Consider the following 22,105-nt stretch of genomic DNA (forward strand, 5'->3'; position numbering starts at 1 on the left):
CCTCATCAAGCATAACAGCAGTCATCCAACAGTGAACATAGCTAGGACCTCTATATGTTAGCTAAGAATACAACAGAAAGTATATCCCAACCCAAAGAAGTAGATTCCAGCTTTAACACAAATTCCGAAGTACAGAGTTGAAAAGAATATTAGTGCCCATAATTGAAAGCCATTTGGGGGTAAGAGTGATAAATCTAGCCCACAGCAGACGTAGGCGATGTGGGGAGACTCCAAAATGAATACACACTGACTTCTAGGCATAGACCACCATTGACAGGGCCAAGCCGGAGCCATGAGGGCCCGGTAAGCAACATCCGAACCCCACTCAAAAGGCCCGGAACTGGAACTCGATTGCACTGGGAACGCCCACTCCAGCGCCCGTGACGCCCGTGGGCGGGGCATGGATATCGCCCCACCCCCGCCGCCCGCCACTTGGGCCACCTGACCTGCCCGCGGCTCATGTGATCTGTACTCAGCGCCGCCATTTTGGAGCTCCGGGTGAGGAGGGGGAAAACGGGGGATACGAGGGAAAAGACCTGGGAGAGAGGTGGGCGAGGACGAGGGCAAGGGCACGGCCGGGCTCCTGGCCGGCCAAAGGAGGCTCGCGGAAGCAGCAGCCGCCGCCCGACCGCAGGTACCGCGTCCCGGGGCCTCCCCTTAGCCCGCTGTTAGCGCCGCCGCAGGCCATGTGCATTTTCACCTCAGGCCTCTGCTGGCGCCCGCTTCCTCCTCATTCGGCCGACACCGCCCGGTGCTCGCCCAAAGCCCCAAGTTCTGTGATCCCTTTCACTTCTCTGAGCCGACCACAGCAAGGCCTTTGGAGCCCCTCGCTGAGACCCCCGGACCCGCCCTGCTCCTGGGGGTGGGAGAGGAACCTACGGTTCCCTGCAGACTGTCATCAGCTCTGTCTGTATGCAGGCCCGCCTGCAGCATTTCTTCCTTCCTCTCTGCAGAAACCGCCTAGACCAGTCGGGACGGAGTTAACCCCCATCACCCCAGCCTTTTAGTCACTGGTTAGTAAAGAAAAAAAGGTGGTGTAGAAAAGCAATCCCAGAGTTCTGCACGTTCTCCCATCCTGTTCAGTGCATTCCTCGGAGATCACTGAGATCTTTGAGAAAAAGTTCCTACCTTTTAAGACCTGGGGGCATCCGGCGTGAATGGTTTGCATGAAAGGCCTTGATGATTAATTAGGCGGAGGCCACAATCCCAGCTGTAATTTGCTCTCAGTCTGCAACACTTATCAGGCAGGCACTGGATTTATCACCTCCTTGAATTTGTACTTTCTTCGCTACTCTACTCTGACTGACTCAGTGTGTGGGTTGCACTCTTGATTGAAAGAGAAAGTCTGAGCCTTTCTTTGGTTTACCTCTACTACTTGTCAGTTAAAGGCGTGATTTTCTGCAGTGAACTGTTTATAGTTACTTAACCAACAGTGAGATAGTTGCATTCTAGGTGAGACAAGTAAGCATTCTTTGATCTTTCAGATTCATTCTAGCTAGTACGAGAAATAGCAGCAAAGAAATATAGGACCAGCGCAGTTTGCGTTAGAAGATACATAGATCAAACTGCTGGCTCCTGTCTTTTCATGCTATCATTTCTGCCCACTGTGACTGTTTAAAGTTGCAGAAAGATTAAAATAGTGATAGGCAGTTTATTGTGTATTACCCATTACAGAATGATGTCAATATAACTAGTAGCATTTTGAGTCAATTAAGTAAGTTTAGAGCTAAAACATAAAATGCACAGTAACTGCAGTTTCCAGAGCAGTTTTTTTCTAATTTCTGCAAACTCCTCGTCTACTCATTAGATAAATTTTGTAAATTTGCATCACATACTTGGGTTGCATGAACATTCCTGTAAATTTCCTTTTGACATGGAATATTGGGAAATGTTCATTACCAAAAAAATCATCATTTTTTTGTAAAAACATTACAGGAAAGAAATATTTGATACTATATACTTTTATTCTTGGCCACAGCTGGATTTTGAAGATTGATCCAAGGGACTGTATTAATTGCAGGAATTGATTTGCTGGCTCTGCCACTTAACAGCCATGTAACCTTGGGTAAGTCGCTTAACTGCACCGAGTATTTCATTATTTGTAAAATTGTGTAAGTCCCAAAGAGTTGTAGGACTCAAAGACATTAACATTTTTGAGACAACCTAGCTGTAAGGGCCTGTTTTTTTTTTCACTATCAATATTTTATACAGTTAGCTCTCACTGAGAAGTAAGAGGAAATTTGATATACTGTAGAATGCATGGATTTAAAATCAGATAGACCTAAACCAAAAAAAAAGAAAAGAAAGGAAAAAGAAAAAACCACCTCACTGCCATTGAGTCAGTTCTGACACATAGTGACCCCTCCTTGGCTTTTCGAGGCAGTATCTCTACAGAAGTAGTTTGCCTACTCTTCCTTCCAAAGAGTGGCTGGTGGATTTGAATCGCCGGCCTTCTGGTTAGGAGTCAGATGCCTTAGGCACTACACTACCAGAGCTCCCCAGTTAGGCCTGGATTCCAGTTATACTTGCACCAATTACTACTTTACATCTCTGAGCCTCAAGTTCCTAATCTGTAAAAAAGAAGCTAGTATCGCCAGGAATTATATGAGTGCACACAAAATAGACATAAGCACTACTCCCAGTGTGAGCACCTCAGGGGCATGGACTCCCTCTTAAGCTTTTGCATAGTCTCCAACACTATGCTTGGCACATTAGAATTGTTCAATAAATGTTAGTTATATCTGAATATTGGTTAACTTTAGTTAGACCTTATGTCTTAATCACAGCTGCCAAATAAGTATACTCTCTCAGGCTAGGTGCCAGCTAAGAAATTTTAGACTCTGAAATTCATATAGTTAAGATATTTATACTCATTTTTTCCTTAGCAGCAATTAATAATTGCAATGAACTAAAAGAAAAAAAACAAAAAACACCACCACTATAAAGTTAGTTTTGACTCATAGGGGGGACCCCATAAGACAAAGTAGAACTGCCCGTAGTTTCCAAGGGTAAATTTCCTTGGAAGGGTTCCAAGGCTATAAATCTTTATGGAAGCAAACTGCCGCATTTTTTTGTGGAGCAGCTGATGGGTTTGAATCACTGACCTTTTGCTTGGCAGCTGAGGGCTTTAACCACTGTACCACCAGGGCCCCTTGCATTTAAGGAGGGGGATTTTAATTCAGATAAATTGTAGCTGACATTAAAAAGGTAAATCTATAATGGGTAAGCAGTTAGACAATTTGTTTCTGAGTAATTTTTTATAGACAGTTTATAATTCAGGGAACTGAAAGTTCATCTAGGTTCAACCCTCTCATTTTATGTCTAAGAATCTAAAACCCACAGAGATAGTGACTTGCCCAAGGTCACACATCTAACTGAGGGCACTCTAGGGGAGGAACCCATGATTTTGTATCTCCTACTAATGATGGTGTAGTGATTAAGGCATTTGGCTGCTGAACCAAAAGGTCCACGGTTCAAATCCAAATCCAAATCCATCAACTGCTCCATGGGAAAAAGATGAGGCAGTCTGCTTCTGTAAAGATCTACAGCTGTGAAATCCTTGTGGGGCTATTATCTATCTTAAAGGATTGCTGTGAATTGGAATCAACTCAGTGGCAGTGGGTTTGGGGTTTCCCTTCTTTTGGCTAGGGAAAAAAATAATTCTTTCATGTTTCTAAATTATGATAACCTGGAAGAATGGGGAGTCAGACTCCTATAGCCCATTTTTTTTCCCTAGTTAGAAGAGAACAAATTCTTACTCTGAAAGAGACAGTTCTTTATATCATGTTGAACTGTCTTTGTATGTACATAGAAAATTACGGCCTTTTTTCCAGTCCCATCCCAGCCCACATGAGATGTTAATTTGATTTTACTGATGGTAACCACGCTGCTGTAACTGAAAGCAACTAATTCGATACACAGATAAACCAAAGAGCAAATTATAAGGAAGTAAAGACAACTGAAATAATTTGGCTCTTAACTTTTCTTGGGAAAGGCATTAATTATGAACTTTTGCACATGAAATATCATTGTTGAGGAAAGGTTTGAGAGACTCAGTGAAAAAAGTGGTAGAATACTTTTAGTTTGGGTTATAACTTTTATTTGTTTTAAACAGTGTGATATAGTTGGACTCATAGCAACCCCTCCTTGGGTTTCTGAGGCGATATCACTATGGAAGTAGATTGCTCAGTCTTCCTTCTGAGGAGTGGCTGGTGGATTTGAACTGCCAGTCTTCTGGTCAGATGTCTTAGGCACTATGCCACCAGAGCTTCCAAACGTTAGTTTATGTCTTAAGAATCCCAGACAAGAAATTCCCAGTATTGCTGATTCTGTTCTTGTCTTTTATCTACCTAATGAACCTTCCTATTCAGCCATATTGATCTTTTCACTAACCCCTATCTTACTCTCTTTTCTGGAAACAGACTAGTGCTATGGCTGCCTTCCTTGTCAATCTTAACCCACTGTATCAACACAATTCTAAGGAAAGAAAGAATGCATTCAAGTAAGAATAATTCAAGGACGGTATATTTACCAAAAAAAAAAAAAAAACCTCACTGCTGACGAGTTGGATCCAACTCACAGCGACCTCTCCTTGGGTTTCTGAGGTGGTATCACTACCAAAGTAGATTGTCCAACCTTTCTTCCGAATAGTGGCTGGTGGGTTTGAACCTCCAGTCTTCTTGTTAGCAGTCAAATGCCTTAGGCACTACACTGCCAGAGCTCCAAGATACTAATAATAAGGGAACCACAGCGGGTAATGTAGTTATTTAGAGCTAGCAGCATCAGGAGAATGGAGAGGTACCAGGACCAAAAGGAAAATTTTAGAGCAACCTACCTAGATAGAAGTGGCCCTCTGTTAAGGGACACAGCCAGACCAAGGTAACCTAGAGGGACCTTGAAACCTGAACCCACTTGAAAGGGTCCCAAGAGGGTGAATGTCGTGTTCTCACTCTGCTACCTTCATTTTATTTCCTGCCTTGGCTCATCATTGGCAGAACTCAACAAGAAACCAGAGGGTTTGGGAGCCTAATGATATAATCTTTCTGGGACAGAGAACAGAATGAAGAAGAGGACACAGTAAGGCTAGAGGGGCATGCCCATCCTTTGTGATCCACTGCACATCTTAACCCTTCAGGAAATCTGCTTACTTACTAGCCCAAAAGGAGCTCTTCATTCTGTATTAGGATTTGGCAGTTGACCATTGTCTTGTGACTATTTTACTTTGTGGCCTATTGCATTGCTTAAGAACTGTTACTTAATTTTTTTTTTTTTTTAAATATATTTGTCTTATCCACTCAGCCTAGTTTTAAACTATATGTACTGTCAATTTTCAGTTTTTTTCTGGTGCTTAGCATGGTGCCTTCCTTGCATGTAACAATTTTTTGGTAACCTTTTGTTATGAAAAATGGTGAATAGTACAGTGAACTCCTAGGTACTCCTTACTCAACTTTAGTTAGAAGACTTGCCATTCTTACTTTATCTGCCTCCATTTCCTCTACCTCCCATCATGGTAATTTTTTTAAAGTTGTGTTTACACTGACTGATCTCTTAGAGCCTCAGGATAGTTATAATCCATGTTGTAGTCATTATTGAGCTACTGAGATTATCTTTGTACTCCATGTTTTCATCTCTTTTATTATTAATATAAATTTTCCTTCACTTGATATGCAATCCCTTATGTATATACCTGCAGTAGTGGTCTCAGTGAGATTTTGGGGAATATTTGAAGAACTAGCCTTGAGGTAACTTCCTCTCTGTGTAAACTTATATTATGAGAGCTTTTTAAGCTGTTTCTCTAACCTTTTTTTTTTAAATAAAAAAAAAGCAGACTTTTGTTTTAATGAGATTTAACTTATGCATTGATTCTGTATGTGGACACAAACTGTTTTCTCAGGTGTTTCTTGATGTATTTTTTGTTGTCAGTATCTGTTTTATAGCTGCCATTTCTGTACTTATCGCCAAATGTATGCATCCTCTAAAATGAGGTACTTACATAAATGTTCAGGGAAAATTGGAGCATCTGCTGCAAATTTCCATTCGCTCTTAATGCCTGAGCAGACACAGCTTTAAAAATCTTAACATTTTGTCAGATTCTTTTGTACTAGTCTTTTTCTTGAGATAAGATGAACTCCTCCTCCTCTTCATTTCACGTTTTTAAGGTTTATACTGAAATATTCAAAGGGAACAATTTGTATTGTTCTGTCTCCCTTTTGTTATATCAGTAACTAGAAGAGGGATAATGTAAGTCACCTTTGTAAGCCGGTAAGTATACAAAGCATGTTATACAAACATACCTTTTCAACCTCCAGATTATCAAGCTGTGTGGACTTCACATTTCATGAGGAAAGAGACTTTAGGTCCACAGTAGACTGTCATGTCATGCAAAGAAGTTAGCTATTCAGGGATCCTTGCTATTAAACTTATTTTTAAAACTAATTTGCATTTAATAGTAGAACTCAAAGGAATAAAATATAAGCCTTAAGTGAATGACCTGAAGGAAAATCAATAGTCACATGAAGGATGAAGGGCCACAGTGTCCCATGGTCTGAAAATGTGGACTTAACAAAGTCATAGAAGAGTTTTTCTGAAGAAAAAAATTGTTCCTCCAGTGGTCTTGTCTTTAGTGAGGTAAGGCTGAGTTTAAAGATCCCAGACTACTTTTGTTTTTTCTACTTGAGATGTGTTGCTGTTGTTAGGTGCGATTGAATTGGCTCAGACCTATTGTGACCCCACGTACAACAGAACGACATACTGCCCCATCCTCACAGTCGTCACAACCAATGTGTCAATCCATCTTGCTGAAGGTCTTCCCCTTTTTTTGCTGACCCTCTTACTAAGCATGATATCCTTTTCCATGATTCCATGAATCATGGACTGATTCCTTCTGTCAACATCACTAAAGTACATGAGACAAAGTCTGGCCATTCTCGCTTCTAAGGAGAATTTTGGCTGTACTTTTTCCAAGACAGATTTGTTTGTTCTTCTGGAAGTCCATGGTATTTTCAATATTCTTTGCCAACACCTATTTGAGATAGGTGTAAGCAGTTAGTCTTTTGAGATATAGTGCCCTCAGATTATTTATGCGAGAAGGGTGGCTGAAGGTCTTTTGGGGGTGGGTGGGTCCTTTGGAAGCTAGGATAGCTGTCATTGCATAATGGGTGTGGAATGTACATCTAGAATAGAGACAGTTTTTAGAGGCAATTGGTGGAAAAAAGCTGATCTCTCTAATCCATAGAGCAGAGTTTGGAATGAGGAGGCTAGGGAGCTCAGTTGCTTTCCAGTTGATTCTGACCCATGGAGACCACATGTGTTATAGAGTAGAACAGCTCCACAGGGCTTTCTTGAGCCTTGGTGGCGCAGCAGTTAAGTGTTCAGCTGCTTACTGAAAGATTGGTGGTTCACACGCACCCAGCAGGCTCTGGTGATTTGCTCCTATAGCAATTATAACCTAGAGAACCCTATGGGGCAGGTCTAGTCACAGGGATTCACTACAACTGGAAATCAACATTGGACAGCACCAAACACCAATCTTTATAGAAACAGATTACCAGGCCTCTTCCATGGCAACACTGGGTGGGTTTGAAACACTAACCTTTTGGTTAGTAGCTGACAGCAAACCATTTGTGCCAACCTCAGAAAGAGGGAAGAAGTCATATTAAAGAATCAGAAAGTAAAATGTTTGCATCCTTGCCTGATATGGACTTAGATATAGAAAGCTGATTATGTGAGAAGGAGTAGAAAATAAGAGAGGAGAAGCCAAAATTGCCGCCAAGACTTGATGTGAGGGAATCGGCACTGATGCTGGGTAGAACCCTAGTGGGGTCTGGCAGGAAGGTTCAAATCCTGGCACAATCTGAAGGGTCTTCATTTGTTATTTTGGCAATCTGGGGAAGAGGAGCCATGATTCACTCCCTAAAATAATTCAGAACCTGTGACTAAAGTTTAAGAATAGTATGGGTCTTTGATCTATAACGAGTGCCATTAAAATTTGTTAGTATTTATTGAATGTTGTGAATAAGATTCCAGAATGCACCTAAAATGTAGAAAAACAAAACTTGTTGCTGGAAAAAAGCCTAAACTGAAAAATGTAATCCAAGTCAACAAATTAATCTCACTTTATGCCAAAGGAAATGTTTGAAGGGAAAGTACTGCCAGGAAATAGAGAGTATTCAAGACTTGGACTGCAAGATTTACGAGTATTTTATGTTTAGTTACTTCCTTGGCCATAAGGCATGATTAAAACCTACAGATAACCCCTTATAAGGATTCTGTTCATATCTGGACCAGAAACGTGACTAGAATATCAGTTTTTCCTTCCCCTATCCCTTTCAGTGAAAGTAAAATACATATGGGTGTGAGTAATAGTTGACCACTAATATGCCCTCTAGAAAAAACCACAGCATAGTTTGTGGTTTATCTTCTGGAAGATAAAGGAAGTAAAATAAGGAACTAGATCTCTGCTTTTATTTATTTATTTCATTTGTGGCATACTTGTCAAAATTCACTATGCCCTCTACAGTAAATTACATGATTCAGTTTCCACAATTGCAAAGATTTGAGGAGGGAAAAAACACAAAGTTTTGGTTTTATTAGTAAAACCACCAATTATATATGGTGTAGGAAGTAGTTTCCCAAGAATTGTATCAGTCATTCATTGGCTTTATAGGGTGATATTTTACAGTACTTTGAGATTGTTCCACATGCCTTGAGAATGGCTCTGTTCCTTTGGTTAGGGAATAGGAGTCATCTTTTTGGAATTTTACAAAAGGAAAGGAGTATTGATTGGGTCTAATTGGATGTTGAGGGGTAGGAAAGTAAAGAGAAAAGAAGATGCATATTGTTTTAATCATTTCCAAATACATATATGAAGGATGGAAAGATTTTCATTACCAGTTTGACAGAAGATAATATTGCAAAGAGAAATTCTAAATAATTTAGGTCTATATTGAGGATAGCCAGGTACATTGATATGCAGCTCCCAGCTTAGGAGATACTTAGATTAGTTTAGATACTAAATTTGGCTTAGATTTCCTGAATTACATAGCTGTGATTATCCCGTGGCTTCCTGGGGTATTGCAAACAGTTAAGTGCTCAACTACTAGCCAAAATGTTGGCAGTTTGAGCCCACCCAGGTGTGCCTCGGAAGACAGGCCTGATCTGCTTCTGCAAGGTCACAGCCTTGAAAGCACCGTAGAGCAATTCTGTTCTGCACACATGGGGTGGCCATCAGTCAGAACAATGTGATGGCAGATAATGACATCTGTTATTCTGGTAGCATAGTGGCTAAGACGCTTGCCTGCTAACCAGACAGCTGGCGGTTCAAACCCACCAGTCACTCCTCGGAAGGAAGGTTGGGCAATCCTACTTCCGTAGTGATACTGCCTCGGAAACCCAAGGAGGGGTCGCTATGAGTCGGGTTTGACTCGAGGGCACATAACAACAACAACAACATTCTATAACCTGATATTTCTCTCTGTTGTCTATTATCCTTTTTTAGATATGGAAGAAAGCAGCAGTGTTGCCTTGTTGGTACCAGATATTGGGGAACAGGAAGCTATATTGACTGCTGAAACTGTCATCAGCCCATCATTGGAAATTGATGAGCAAAGAAAAACTAAACCAGATCCGTTAATCCATGTTATCCAGAAGTTAAGCAAGATAGTGGAACATGAGAGGTCACAAAAATGTCTTTTAATTGGGAAAAAACGCCCACGTTCAAGTACTGCACTGCGCTCTCATGAAACTCAAGAACTTTGTGAGATTCCAGCTAAAGTAGCCCAGTTACCTACTACTGATATTAGAAAACCTGAAACGTCACAAACAAATTTTGTCTCTGATTCTCTTGCCCAGAGTGATGGGAAGGCAATGTCCTATCAGTGTAGCCTTTGTAAGTTTCTCTCATCATCTTTCTCTGTGTTAAAAGATCATATCAAGCAGCATGGTCAGCAGAATGAAGTGATACTAATGTGCTCAGAGTGCCATATTACATCTAAAAGTCAAGAGGAACTTGAAGCTCATGTGGTAAATGACCATGAAAATGATGCTAACACTCACACCCAGTCCAAAGGCCAACAGTGCATAAACCCTTCCAGCTCCTTATGTCAGAGAATCATTGAAAGAAATAATGAAACCATTCCTGACATCACAGTAAATGTGGACAGTTCACAAACTCAGACTGTCCAATCTGCATCCATGGCAGAAATGGGTAGGAGGAAATGGTATGCATATGAACAGTATGGCATGTATAGATGCTTGTTTTGTAGCTACACTTGCGGCCAGCAGAGAATGTTGAAAACACATGCTTGGAAACATGCTGGGGAGGTTGATTGCTCATATCCAATATTTGAAAATGAGAATGAACCTCTAGGCTTACTGGATTCTTCGGTGGCTGCTGCACCTAGTGGGGTCGATGCAGTAGTCATTGCTATTGGAGACAATGAGCTGAGTATCCACAATGGACCATCAGTTCAAGTGCAGATTTGCAGCTCAGAGCCATTATCATCATCATCTCCTTTAGAAAAGAGTACAGAAGGGGCACTGCACCTGAGTCAGTCCATTGCCCTTGACCCTAGTGAGGAAGAAGTGCTGGAGGTGATTTCCGATGTGGAAGAGAATCTAAGTGCTGATAGCCTACTTTCATCAGCACAGAAAATCATTAGTAGCAGCCCAAATAAGAAAGGTCACGTTAATGTGATAGTAGAACGTTTACCAAGTGCTGAAGAAAGTCTTTCACAGAAACGGTTCCTCCTGGAGGCTGAAATTGAAGAGGGAAAAAACTTGAGCCCTACCGAAGCCCAGATTGGATGTGAAGGAACAGGTGAAGTTTATCATGCTGATAAATGTACTGTTGATATTGGGGGGTTGATCATAGGCTGGAGCACTCCAGAGAAGAAAGACAGTGATTTAATAAGTCAAGGACTGGCTACTGATGAGAATGCCCCACCAGGCCGAAGAAGGACAAACTCTGAGTCTCTGAGACTGCACTCATTAGCTGCAGAAGCCCTAGTCACAATGCCTATAAGAGCGGCAGAACTAACACGAGCCAACCTTGGGCACTATGGAGACATAAACCTTTTAGATCCAGACACTGGACAAAGGCAAGTAGATGGTACATTGGCAGCATATTCTAAAATGATGTCGCCACTTAAAAACTCTTCAGATGGATTAACTAGTTTTAACCAAAGCAACTCTACCTTGGTAGAGCTCCCAGAAGATAGGCAGGAATTGTCAGATGGGCAAGTTAAGACAGGCATCAGCATGTCCTTACTAACTGTAATTGAAAAATTGAGGGAAAGGACAGATCAAAATGCTTCAGATGACGACATTTTAAAAGAGTTGCAGGACAATGCCCAATGCCAACCCAACAGTGATACGAGTTTGTCAGGAAACAACGTAGTGGAATATATCCCTAACGCTGATCGACCCTACCGCTGTCGTTTATGCCACTACACAAGTGGTAACAAGGGTTATATTAAGCAGCACTTGCGAGTCCATCGTCAGAGACAGCCATATCAGTGTCCTATCTGTGAGCACATAGCTGACAATAGCAAAGCTTTGGAGAGCCACATGATCAACCACTGTAAAACAAGAATATACCAGTGCAAGCAGTGTGAAGAATCTTTCCATTACAAGGTAAGGAGAGCTTCATGAAATCTTACAAAGAACCTTAGAATTTTAGAGCAAGAAGAGAACTTTGTAGATCTAGCCCTACTACCTTATTTTATAGATAAGGAAACTAAGACCCAGAAAAATTTGGTAATCTGCCCAGGGGTTCCCAGCTAATTAGTAGTAGAGCTGCGATTGAAAGCTAGCTCTTGTGGTACAGTGTTCTTTCTACCGCCTGGTGCCTCTTTAACAGCTTCTGCGATTTTTGCTTTTGTATGTACACCTTTTTAAAAATGTGTTGATTTTAAATTATCAGGGAATGTGCAGTGGAGTGATAACATAGACACATTTGACTTGTACAAATTTAACCCTTTATCATCTGGGCAGAAAGAAATTTGCAAAGGGACTATATTGGATGTATTAAAAGATAGTTCCGTAGAAATAGAACCAGGTATACTGTGTTTTATGGGTAAGAGCCTTTCAAGGTTTATTTTAACAGTAATGTGATTCCATCATATGTGCTGACCTTAGAACCAATACCAGTTGGAATACTATTCTTTTGTAAAGGAAACTTGGATTCATCGAATCGTTGGTTTAGAAATTTTCTTCTTCAATATGTCGGTTGACTCTTTGGGAGGAAAAATGTACTCCAGAGGGCTAATTGAGATGTTGACTGTTTCTTCCAATTTATTTAGCATTAGGGTCTAGCTGGTAGTAAGAAGGTAATTAGAAATTAAAAAAAAAAACTTTTTAGTCTAAGATTTACTGCTACTTGGGTCCTGGAATTTCTTTTGTTGCTTCATCGTTTGTTCCTGGGGGCAGAGGTGGAGGAGGGGGGTATTCATAGAGGAGGAGTTCCAAATAAGTCTCTCTTACATATTTAGTTGATAATTCAAAGGGAAAAATTAGGAAGAGTCTTTTGATTACTGATTGGTTTTATTTCTGTGTAAGTGTTGACTTATTCTAAACACTCTTTTCTTTCCTTCTCTGGGTCTTCCAGAGGTTCACTGAGTAGGCACATGCCGTGTGTACTTACCATCAAAGACAGTAGTGGCTTCCTTTTGGAGAATGTAAAGAGAAAGAACTGCCTTTTGATGACATTGTGATTTCCCTAGTATATTTCTTTCTATAACTGTCAAATGTGTTAAATAATCTTTTAGGAGATTGGATTTTAAAATATTGGTAATGTGTTTTAGATACTAGGCCATGAACACAATTAACTCCTTTATATAACCTAGTTACTGGCCGGGTGTATTTACTGAAAATTACATTTAATTGCTTCTAATTTTTCAGAGTCAACTGAGGAATCATGAGAGAGAACAACACTGTCTTCCAGATACTTTGTCAATAGCAACTTGTAATGAGCCAAGAATTTCCAATGATGCAGCTGAAGAAAAATGTGTTCAGGAAGGTATCTGCTTTTTTCCTTCTTTTTTAAATACAGCCTGTACTGACTGGCATTTGAAGTTTAAAAATGCCCTTAATTGTTAAGTGGGTTATTTTCACAATTACAGCTACATATATTCTCATCTGTTTTTATACTGTGGATGTTAGTGTATCTTACCCAGTTCCTGAGGAAATTCCATGTACTAAATCAAGTAAATAATACTAGGCTGTAGGTAAGAAGTACTAGATTAGTAAGTACTCAGCTTCAACTATATAGGTAGTTGTTATAGTTGAAATTTATGCAGTCCCTTAAGAGTCAAACTAGAGCATGAACTCTTAGAAGTTGACATACCAGCAAGCCAGAGCAGCTGCAGAACAGAAAGCAGCCTCCTCTCCCTCTCTCGGTGCCAATTGACCCATTGAAAACACAGCTTTTGCAGATGCTAGGCCCCCACCTCAAATTTTAGTGGAGGCTTCCTGCTGTGATCTTATCCAAGTATGACTGCCAGATTTCATCTGCATTATTTAAAACACACACACACACAAGATCTTTTTATGTGCTAGTTAGGTACCAGTTGGCCAAGTTTCTGGTAATAGGAATATTAGAATGAAAAGATTTAATTAGAGTTCCATGAAAAGGCGGATGCCACATCCGGAGAATTAGGGATAAAGCATAATAGCTATGCTTCTTTCATCAGCTCACTTAAATTGATATACTTTAAATGTCTCAAGTGTGGTATATAGTGTTTATGGGAAATAAAACATATTGGGGTGACATTCCTTTTTAGATTTCCTAAGAATTAAAGTTAGAAACAACTGCAGAGTAAAATGTTTTACCATAATGTTTCATTAAATTATACCCCAGAAAGCATAACTAATTCTAGAGTTTCTGAAAGAACTGATTTTGATACCACTGTAGCACCAAAATTCCCTTGTCAAACAGATGTCATCCCTGTAAAACTATCCAAAACAAAAGGAGTTTATGACATAGCATCTGTTTCTGCGATAGATGACTGAGCTAAAAGAGGTTTGTTTCCTTTTTTACAAAATAGCCCTAAATGCCTCCTTTTATTTTAATTCATTATGTTTCCATATTCCCTTTTAAAGGAGACATTAAAACATTTGATGTGATTGAACCATAAATTCCTAATGAAGAAATAAAGTACTACTGAGTGGCACCACCTGCAGTTAATACAGATTTGTAATATGTCTTTTCTAGCACCATCTTGAAAAACAGTATTTTAAAACTGCCCAGTTGGGCTAATAGGTGAAAACTCTTCATTTTAGTTCATATTTTCAACAAAAAGATTAAAATACCAACTCAAAATGAAAATGGCCAGTTCAAACTTTGTAGCATCTATCTACCATATTCCATTTTGCGACATCTTTTCTTTGTGGAACATACTCTTTTTCTTAGTGTAAAATGAATGTATAGATTTAAATTACTTGGTACACAGCCCCTTCATCCCCAAGTTGGCTCCATTTGCTTTCTGTGTCTCAGAAGTATAACAATTCAGGTGACTGATACCTTCTTGCATGCTTACACCTAATAAAACTGTTGTTTGTTGCCGTGGAGTTGATTCCAGCTCACGGTGACTGCATGTGTGCAGAGTAGACCTGCTCTTTAGGGTTTTCAAGGCTGTGACCTTTCGGGAGCAGGCCTGTCTTCTGGGGCACCTCTGGGTGGGTTCATACTGCCAGTCTTTTGGCTAGTAGTCAAGCACTTAACCATTTGTATCACCTAAGCCTCTCTATAGAGTATTGGTACTTTATTTAATTCACTATTAGATATTTGAAAATCTGGTGGTTAGGTAAAAACAGAAGGTAAAAATAATTCATGGTTTGTTAAAACATCTTTAACCGTTTAGTAAACTGATTAAATAAAAGGGGAGATTTGAGTCTCTGTGATAGCCACTCTCTGCCCATTATGATAGCACAGATAACCTAAGGCATGTTTTAGCTTCTTAAGTCCTTTGTAAAATTTGGCTTCAGGCATTGGTTCAAGCAAAATGTGTGGTGTCCCTATCTTATGCTGGGCACTGCACTAGGTGCTGGGAGTACATTGAAGGCATCACTGTCCTTGAGGAACCCAGCCTAGTAAAGAAGACAGAACTAACTTTATGTCAGCCAGCACCACAAATGCTCTATTAGAGCTGAGGGCAGAGCACTTTCATACAGTGTTTCTTCATGACATTTAATTAAATCATTCTTCGTTGGAAACCTACAATTTGCCAAGCCTTGGGGATTTACTATAAGCAAAACAGGCAGATCCCTGCCCTCAGGGCATCTACAGTTAGTGAGAGGGCCCAGACTTTACAAACATTCAGGTAATGTACAGACAATGAAGGAAATGCAATGAAGGAAAAATGCATAGTACTAGACTGTTACATGAGGTTCTGGAATTTCCATTTCATAGCTGAGGAAATTATTTGCCCATGATGATACTAGTTGTAAGTGGCAGAACAAGGACTAAACCCAAGTTTTTGAACTTCAAATTCAATATTCTTTCCATTGGAAACAGTTGCTTAAAGTAGCACAGCCTCTCATTCTGTGCTATATTAAGTTTTTCCATCTGTCATTTTTATTAGTTGTCATTGATCTGTAATATTTCGCACACAAAACCATTATCCAGTATTTCACACTTCATTTTTTCAGAGTTTTTAAAAAATTGTATTTGGAACCATGCCACTTATAATCAAGTCCAAGTTTTTAACCTACCAATTAAGAGCAATACTTATATTATAATTATGATTAGTGTATATTTTAATGTTATAGGTTTATACCAGGAAATTAGGACATTTTGTTCTGCCTGGCAGTAGTTATTAGCAGAAGAAAATTTCAATTTTAGAAAGCTTAAATTTAACTTAAGTATTTCTTTGTTTCATTGAAGTTCAGTGTGCATTTTCTTTTGTACCACCAATTTTACTTGTATGCATAGTCTTCTCCCCAACCTTTCTTCTTGTCAGAGGTACACATAGCTCTCCCTCCGTTGTGGCTTATTGGTGAGCTTCGTTGCTTGCTCTGTTTCTGACTGTAAGGTAGCCAGGGTGTGAATAGCCTGTGGACTTTATGCTATTAGAAGAGTAAATAAAGCTTTGAATAGCTATAGCTTCATGAAGCAGTGTCGTATGATCAAGTCACTCATCCTGTATTGTCACAACCTTGCCCTGATTTGACTGTCCCAGCCTTATTGTTACAAAGTGAGTTTAGTAACATGGCCTGTTCCCATTGGATTCATGTTTCTTGGATTTCAGAGAGCTGCATATTCACATTCACATGACCTTTGTCCTTGTTACCTGTCAGTTTATTAGATATGATTATAGTATATTATGTAGCATTTAATTTGCAGTTGACTTTCCTTCCAAGGTTGCATTGATAGCTTGGCATTTATTTATAAAAAAAGGAAACCCACAGGGTGAAAAAGCTTTAGGCTTTTTATGTAGAGCTTGTTATATATGATTTGTAGTCACAGTTTATAATAATTGGATTACAGTATCAAATTACAGCTTGTTGGGAAATCAGTATTTTTAAACACAGTATATTAAATATTGATTAGACTAAAACCATCCAGATCAACAGTGAATCTGGTTAAATTAGCTACTACATAGTCAACAGGACAGCTAGGGCAAAGTTCATTATGGTTTTTGAATTTTGTACAAGGTTCTACAGAAACCAGCCTAACCAGTTTATGTTTACGAATCCGACAGTATTCCATTTGTATCTGCTGATAGTCCAGATGTAGGAGAACCTGTAAACCCACATTCAAACTCATTAACTTTAAGTAGTAAGAAAGCCTTGATTTAAGTGTTAATATTGTGTGGTATAAATATTCATTTACAATGGAATGTAAATGCTGTCATTTGAATCTTACCATAGCATGCTGCTAAAACTCTGAAATACCTTGTCTAGGGAATAAGTCTTCAGTCCAGAAACAGTATAGATGTGATGTGTGTGATTATACAAGTACAACATATGTTGGTGTCAGAAACCACAGACGAATCCATAACTCTGATAAGCCATACAGGTAAGTGTGATGATCCTAGAGTTTCAATGCTTGTATTAAAATATTTTATTTTATAGTAGAGAAAAAAAGTAGAAATAATTAAAAATTCATAACACTTGTTTAAACACAGGTTAAGGAGCCAAGAAACTTTCACTTACTGATTTCATGAGTAGTTTGTTAAGGAGTATAAACTTGAAACTTGAGTCTTAGGACAATAAGTGTTTTATCGAGTTGAAAGATAGGAAGATGTCTATATCTGTGAGTTTCATATTTTCGGTTTCATTTGGGTATAAATTTTCATAGCAATTTTCAGTTTTTGCAGAATGTTTCAGTAATTTGGTGACTTAGGTACTCAAGTTTCCCAGCAAAAGATCCTTAAAAGGTAAAAGCAACAAATTTTCCTATGAAAGATTACATTTTGAAAAGTAAGCTGTCATGTGTAAGATCATTTAATTTTGGTACTTGATTTTTTCACAGAAGTTGCTTCCAATATGTATTTTTAAAAAACAGGCATTCATAGTTGATCAATACAGGCTGATAAACAGAAATCATTATTTCCTAAACTTTCTCCCTTGGGAGTAAACTGTTTGTTGTTTATGTATAGTAAAAGTGCAGACATTTTTGCAGACAGTTTGTGCAGCTGTCACAGAGCAGTTTGTCCTACTTGCAGCCTTAGTGGAACATTAGGTAGGTTCCCACATAAAGCTAGCAATGGAGATGAGCTCTTTTAATCCCCTGTCAAACCTTCTTTCACATTTTAAATCTCACACAGGTGAATGTGGGAAAGTAAACGTATTAATATCAAAATGAAAACTAACCTGCAGTTTTCCTATTTAAAATATGCTTAATTTACTAACTTGTAGACTTATCATCACTTTAGGTAGTACATCTGTTTGCAAAGTCTTGTAACTCTCTTGAAAGTGTTTTTCCTTGCCTCAGTGTCTCTATCATTGTAACAGATATTTTCAAATTAAGATCCCTAGGAAATACTTTTTCCCTAGAGTCTATTATTAACCATTATCAACAGTAACTCAGCGCCATAAACTCTAGATAAGAAGTGGTAAAATGGTATTGAACATGATTTACCCTAGGAAATGTTTAGGGGATCGTGGTGGAAATGGGACACTGGTTTACCTAATAGGAGGAGAAAGCTTTGCCTTTGTATTTTTTATTTTCTCCTTGAATTTAGTGGCATACCATGCCAAAGTCATGTGATCCAGGCATGAGTAAAATACCGTTCTCTGGATTCTGGAGTTATTCTATTCATTCATTCATTGAAAAATTTATTGAGCAAGCATTATGTTCCTGGAGCTAGGCTCTTGGGTTATTATCATCATAACAAAAAGGTTTTAGCCCTGCCATCATGGAGCTTGTAAACAAACAATAAACAAGTAAACTCACAAGTATGTAATTATGATAATTTATGAAAGATGTTAATGATGGATTCTAGTTCTCTGGAGGAAGTTGATTTCCTTTTGAATTGGGTTTTCTTGCCAGTATTTATCAAACAAACGTTTATCTTCTTGGTGTCTTTTAAAAAAAAAAAAAACCTCATTGCCATCTAGTCGATTCCGACTCATAGCGACCCCCCATTGGGTTTCCGACGTGGTAAACCTTTATGGAAGTAGATTGTCCAGTCTTCCTCCCATGGAGTGGCTGGTGGGTTTGAATTGCCAACCTTCTGTTTAGTAGTCAGATGCCTTAGGCATTACACCACCAGAGCTTATACCTTCTTAAAATATTCATAGATTCATAGGCTTGGTGGTGGTTTTTGAATCTTCCTAACATCAGACAACATCCTGTGATAATCTTCTCCTTATAACAGCAGAAAAGTCTCAATGTTATTTTCCAGAGTTATTCACAGTATGTGTCACTAGTTCTGGCCTGAGTATTTATGTCTTAGAAAAAATACTGTAATATCGTCCCCTTTTTTCTCAGAAGTATTATTTTCACCTTTTTAATCTTATGACTCTCCTGTTAACCTTATTTAAATACTTCACAGCTTCCTTTGTCTTCATGGGATTAGCAGCCTGCAGAGCATATGGAGTAAATGTTCCACTTCATGATGTTTCTAGAACTTTCTCTTCATTGTCTTAAGATGAGCTAGTAAACATAGTCTTCTTGATGTTTGGTTTAATCAAGTTGTATTCATTTTTCTGGCTTATTTCATATCTTCTGCATTCAATTTTGTTGTCTGGCATACTTAGGGTTAGGGTTTGGGGCTTGTTGACTCAGAATGCATACCGCACTTCCTTCTGATTCCCCACTTTTTTGTTAAAAAAAAACAACAAAATATGCTTACAAGTAGCAAAGGTGAGTTTCTTACAGTACAAGAGTACCTCGTGCACAACTTCTAAAGTCTTTTTGCACAGGAGCACAAAATGTTCATTGGGTATTTCAACATGCCTATTAAATATATTTTCTGCAATAGAGATACCTGTTCCTTTCCCTTGCCTTTGCTTTTTTGTTGTTGTTGTTGCTGTTTCAACCCTTGACCTTTTTATGTGGTCTAAGTAGTACAGCTCCAGGTATAAGAGCCTTGGCTCTGGAGGCACATAGTGCTGGGATTAAATCTGAACTCTCTCACTTGGGGGATTTCTGACAGATATTTTGCCAAATGTTTCAGTTCTGTATGCTTGGTTTTGTTATTTACACAATGAGGATAATGAAAATGCTATAGCAGAATGCTATTAGGTTCAATTCTGAACTCCATTTTAAAAATTTCAATAGAGTAAGTTTCTAATGCATAATAAGCACCTAGTAAATGACAGTTGCCTAATAGTTATTGAGTGCAGTTTGTGCCCTCATCCTTTCTCAATGATTTGTATCAACGTGATTTAGAAGGGAAAAAAAAGGTTTGGGCAGGGGATGTCCAGGCTTGACCTCTTGTTGTTTGGGAAACAAAGAAAAGTAAAGTAACTTGTTCCTGGGCAGGCAGGCAGGCATAGCTTATTTTTTAAAAGAGATGCTGGGCCCAGGCAGAAATACACTATCACTGCTGAGTTCTCCATGCCTGCGTCAGGCTGCTTTGGAGGCAACCCATTGTTCTAGAAAGCACCTACATTTTAGATTCCCAGGCCTAGGCCACATACTTCTTCTCCCTAACTGGATGATTATGGGAACATTATTCCTGGCCAAATCTCCTTTTTCTATATGAAATTGGAGAAAGTACTACTCAGCTCATAAGGCTTTGTGAGGATTAAATTAAGTTTATAAAGCATCCAGCATGTTACCAGGTATATATTGAAGGGGATGGTTCCCTTCTCCACTCTTGAAGTCTTGAGGTCATCTCAGAAATCCTGTCCTCACTGCAGAAGGAAGAGAGCTGTTTTCCATCCGTATACAAGAACAGAGAAAGATGAAATGGCATCATCTTATCCCAATCCCTACCAAATGAAGCAAACTTTGTTTTTAGTCCTTTGTTAAGTGACATTCTATGTCAATCACATATCAGTGACAGTTGTAACTGCTATTTGTAACATCGACCCCAAATTTACTGAAAGGTTCCATATAGAATTTACAAATACTAGATTGTCCTCAGTTTACTTGAATGTCACAGAACTAGAATTGCCCTGATTTATATCTCCCAGCATCAGTTGTATAAATATTTGGCTAGAGATGAAAGGTGGAAGAACAAAACGTTTTCAGACCCTTCTGACCGTATGACATTGAGCCCATTAGAAACACAATTATATTAATTTCCACACTGTGCCATGGTGAGGGGACAACATGATGTAGAGGGAATTACACGGGTTTTGGACTAAATACTTGGCACACTGCCTGTAACTATTAACTGTAGTTATCTATATACCTTAGTTTTTTTCAACTATAAACTGGTTCTGATTCTGAGTTTTACTATATTTTGAAAATAAGTGCATAGTAGTATTATTTTGCCATGTCTTCCTTAAGTAGAAGAGTTACTTAAATATGTTGAATTTTTTAATAACCAGTGTAGTTTCAGTGTTCAGCCCCAAAATACCTGACTTTGTCCTAAATATTTAAAGAATGTACTTTTTAGAGCTAGTTTATTCATATTAGGTGCCATACTAGGTCCAAACATTGCATTTGATTGATGTCTCTCTGTCTCTTTAAATTTTTAAAACTGAAGTTCATTGTGAAAATTACACAAATCCTAACTGTACAGCTTGATAAATGATCACAAATTAAACTCACCTTTGTAACTTCTGCTCACTTGCCAATTTCTCAACAACACTCCTGTCTTACAGCTTCTAGTCCCTATCTCCCTTCCCCTGAAGGTAATCACTGTCCTGACCTCTAATGTCACAAATTTGTTTTGTCTGTTTTTGAACTTAATACATTCTTTTATGTCTGGCTTATTTGCACCGAACAGAACTGTGTGTGTGTGTGTGTGTGTGTGTGTGTGTGATTTGGGTGAAAATTTACAGAGCAAACTCACTTTCCGTACAGCACTTCACATACACTTTGTCTCATGACATCGACCACAATTTACCACAATGCAGCAGCTCCCCTCCTACTTCCTCCTGATAGTTACCTCTTCCTTGTGTCCGTCATTCCATGCACTCCTGCCCCCTGAGCTGTCTCCCTGTGCATAAGCAGCCCTTCTTTCTCCCATGGTTGTTCTCTCCAAGGAGTGTGTCTACCTCAGATAAATGTTCAACTCATATGCCTGTCTATTGTTTGGTTGGAAGCCACAGGTGTGGGTTCAGTTGCAGACCTGAAGGGCAGCTGGAGGCCATAGTCTTAGTGGTTCCACCAGGCTGCACTGAACAGAATTTTATGTGTGTGTGTATATGTATATATATTTATACATATGTCTGTGTGTAATGCATAAATAATTGTTCAGTGTGGCAGTAATGCATTCTTTTTGTTGCTATACAGTATTACATTGTAAAACTATGATAGTGTTATTAATTCTATTGATGGACATTGGGTTAATGACAACTTTTTTTCCTATTATGAATACCATTTTAAAGATTCCTTAAGTAAGTGTGTTTATACCTAGGAGTGGAAAATCTGGGTAATTGGGCATGCATGTGTTCAGCTTTGGTAGATATTGTCAACAGTTACCGAAATCGATTGTATTAGTGTATAGTGGTTGTACCAATTCATATTCTTTTTTTTTTTTTTTTT

General features: G+C 38.9%; 1 protein-coding gene across 1 annotated transcript in view; it reads left to right on the plus strand.

Annotated features, from left to right (window-relative positions):
- Nucleotides 1–504: 504 nt before the first annotated feature.
- Nucleotides 505–22,105, plus strand: part of ZNF507 (zinc finger protein 507) — a 77,116-nt gene continuing 55,515 nt past the window's right edge. Inside the window, exons 1-4 of the mRNA XM_007954334.2 lie at nt 505–634; nt 9,497–11,631; nt 12,898–13,015; nt 16,900–17,014. Coding sequence (XP_007952525.1) covers nt 9,499–11,631; nt 12,898–13,015; nt 16,900–17,014 — 2,366 coding nt within the window. The 5' untranslated portion in view covers nt 505–634; nt 9,497–9,498. The remainder of the gene's footprint in view (nt 635–9,496; nt 11,632–12,897; nt 13,016–16,899; nt 17,015–22,105) is intronic.

The sequence above is a fragment of the Orycteropus afer genome, unplaced genomic scaffold (genome assembly GCF_000298275.1).
Source record: "Orycteropus afer afer isolate SDZICR_OR568_19922 unplaced genomic scaffold, OryAfe1.0 scaffold00459, whole genome shotgun sequence".
NCBI classification, from domain to species: domain Eukaryota; kingdom Metazoa; phylum Chordata; class Mammalia; order Tubulidentata; family Orycteropodidae; genus Orycteropus; species Orycteropus afer.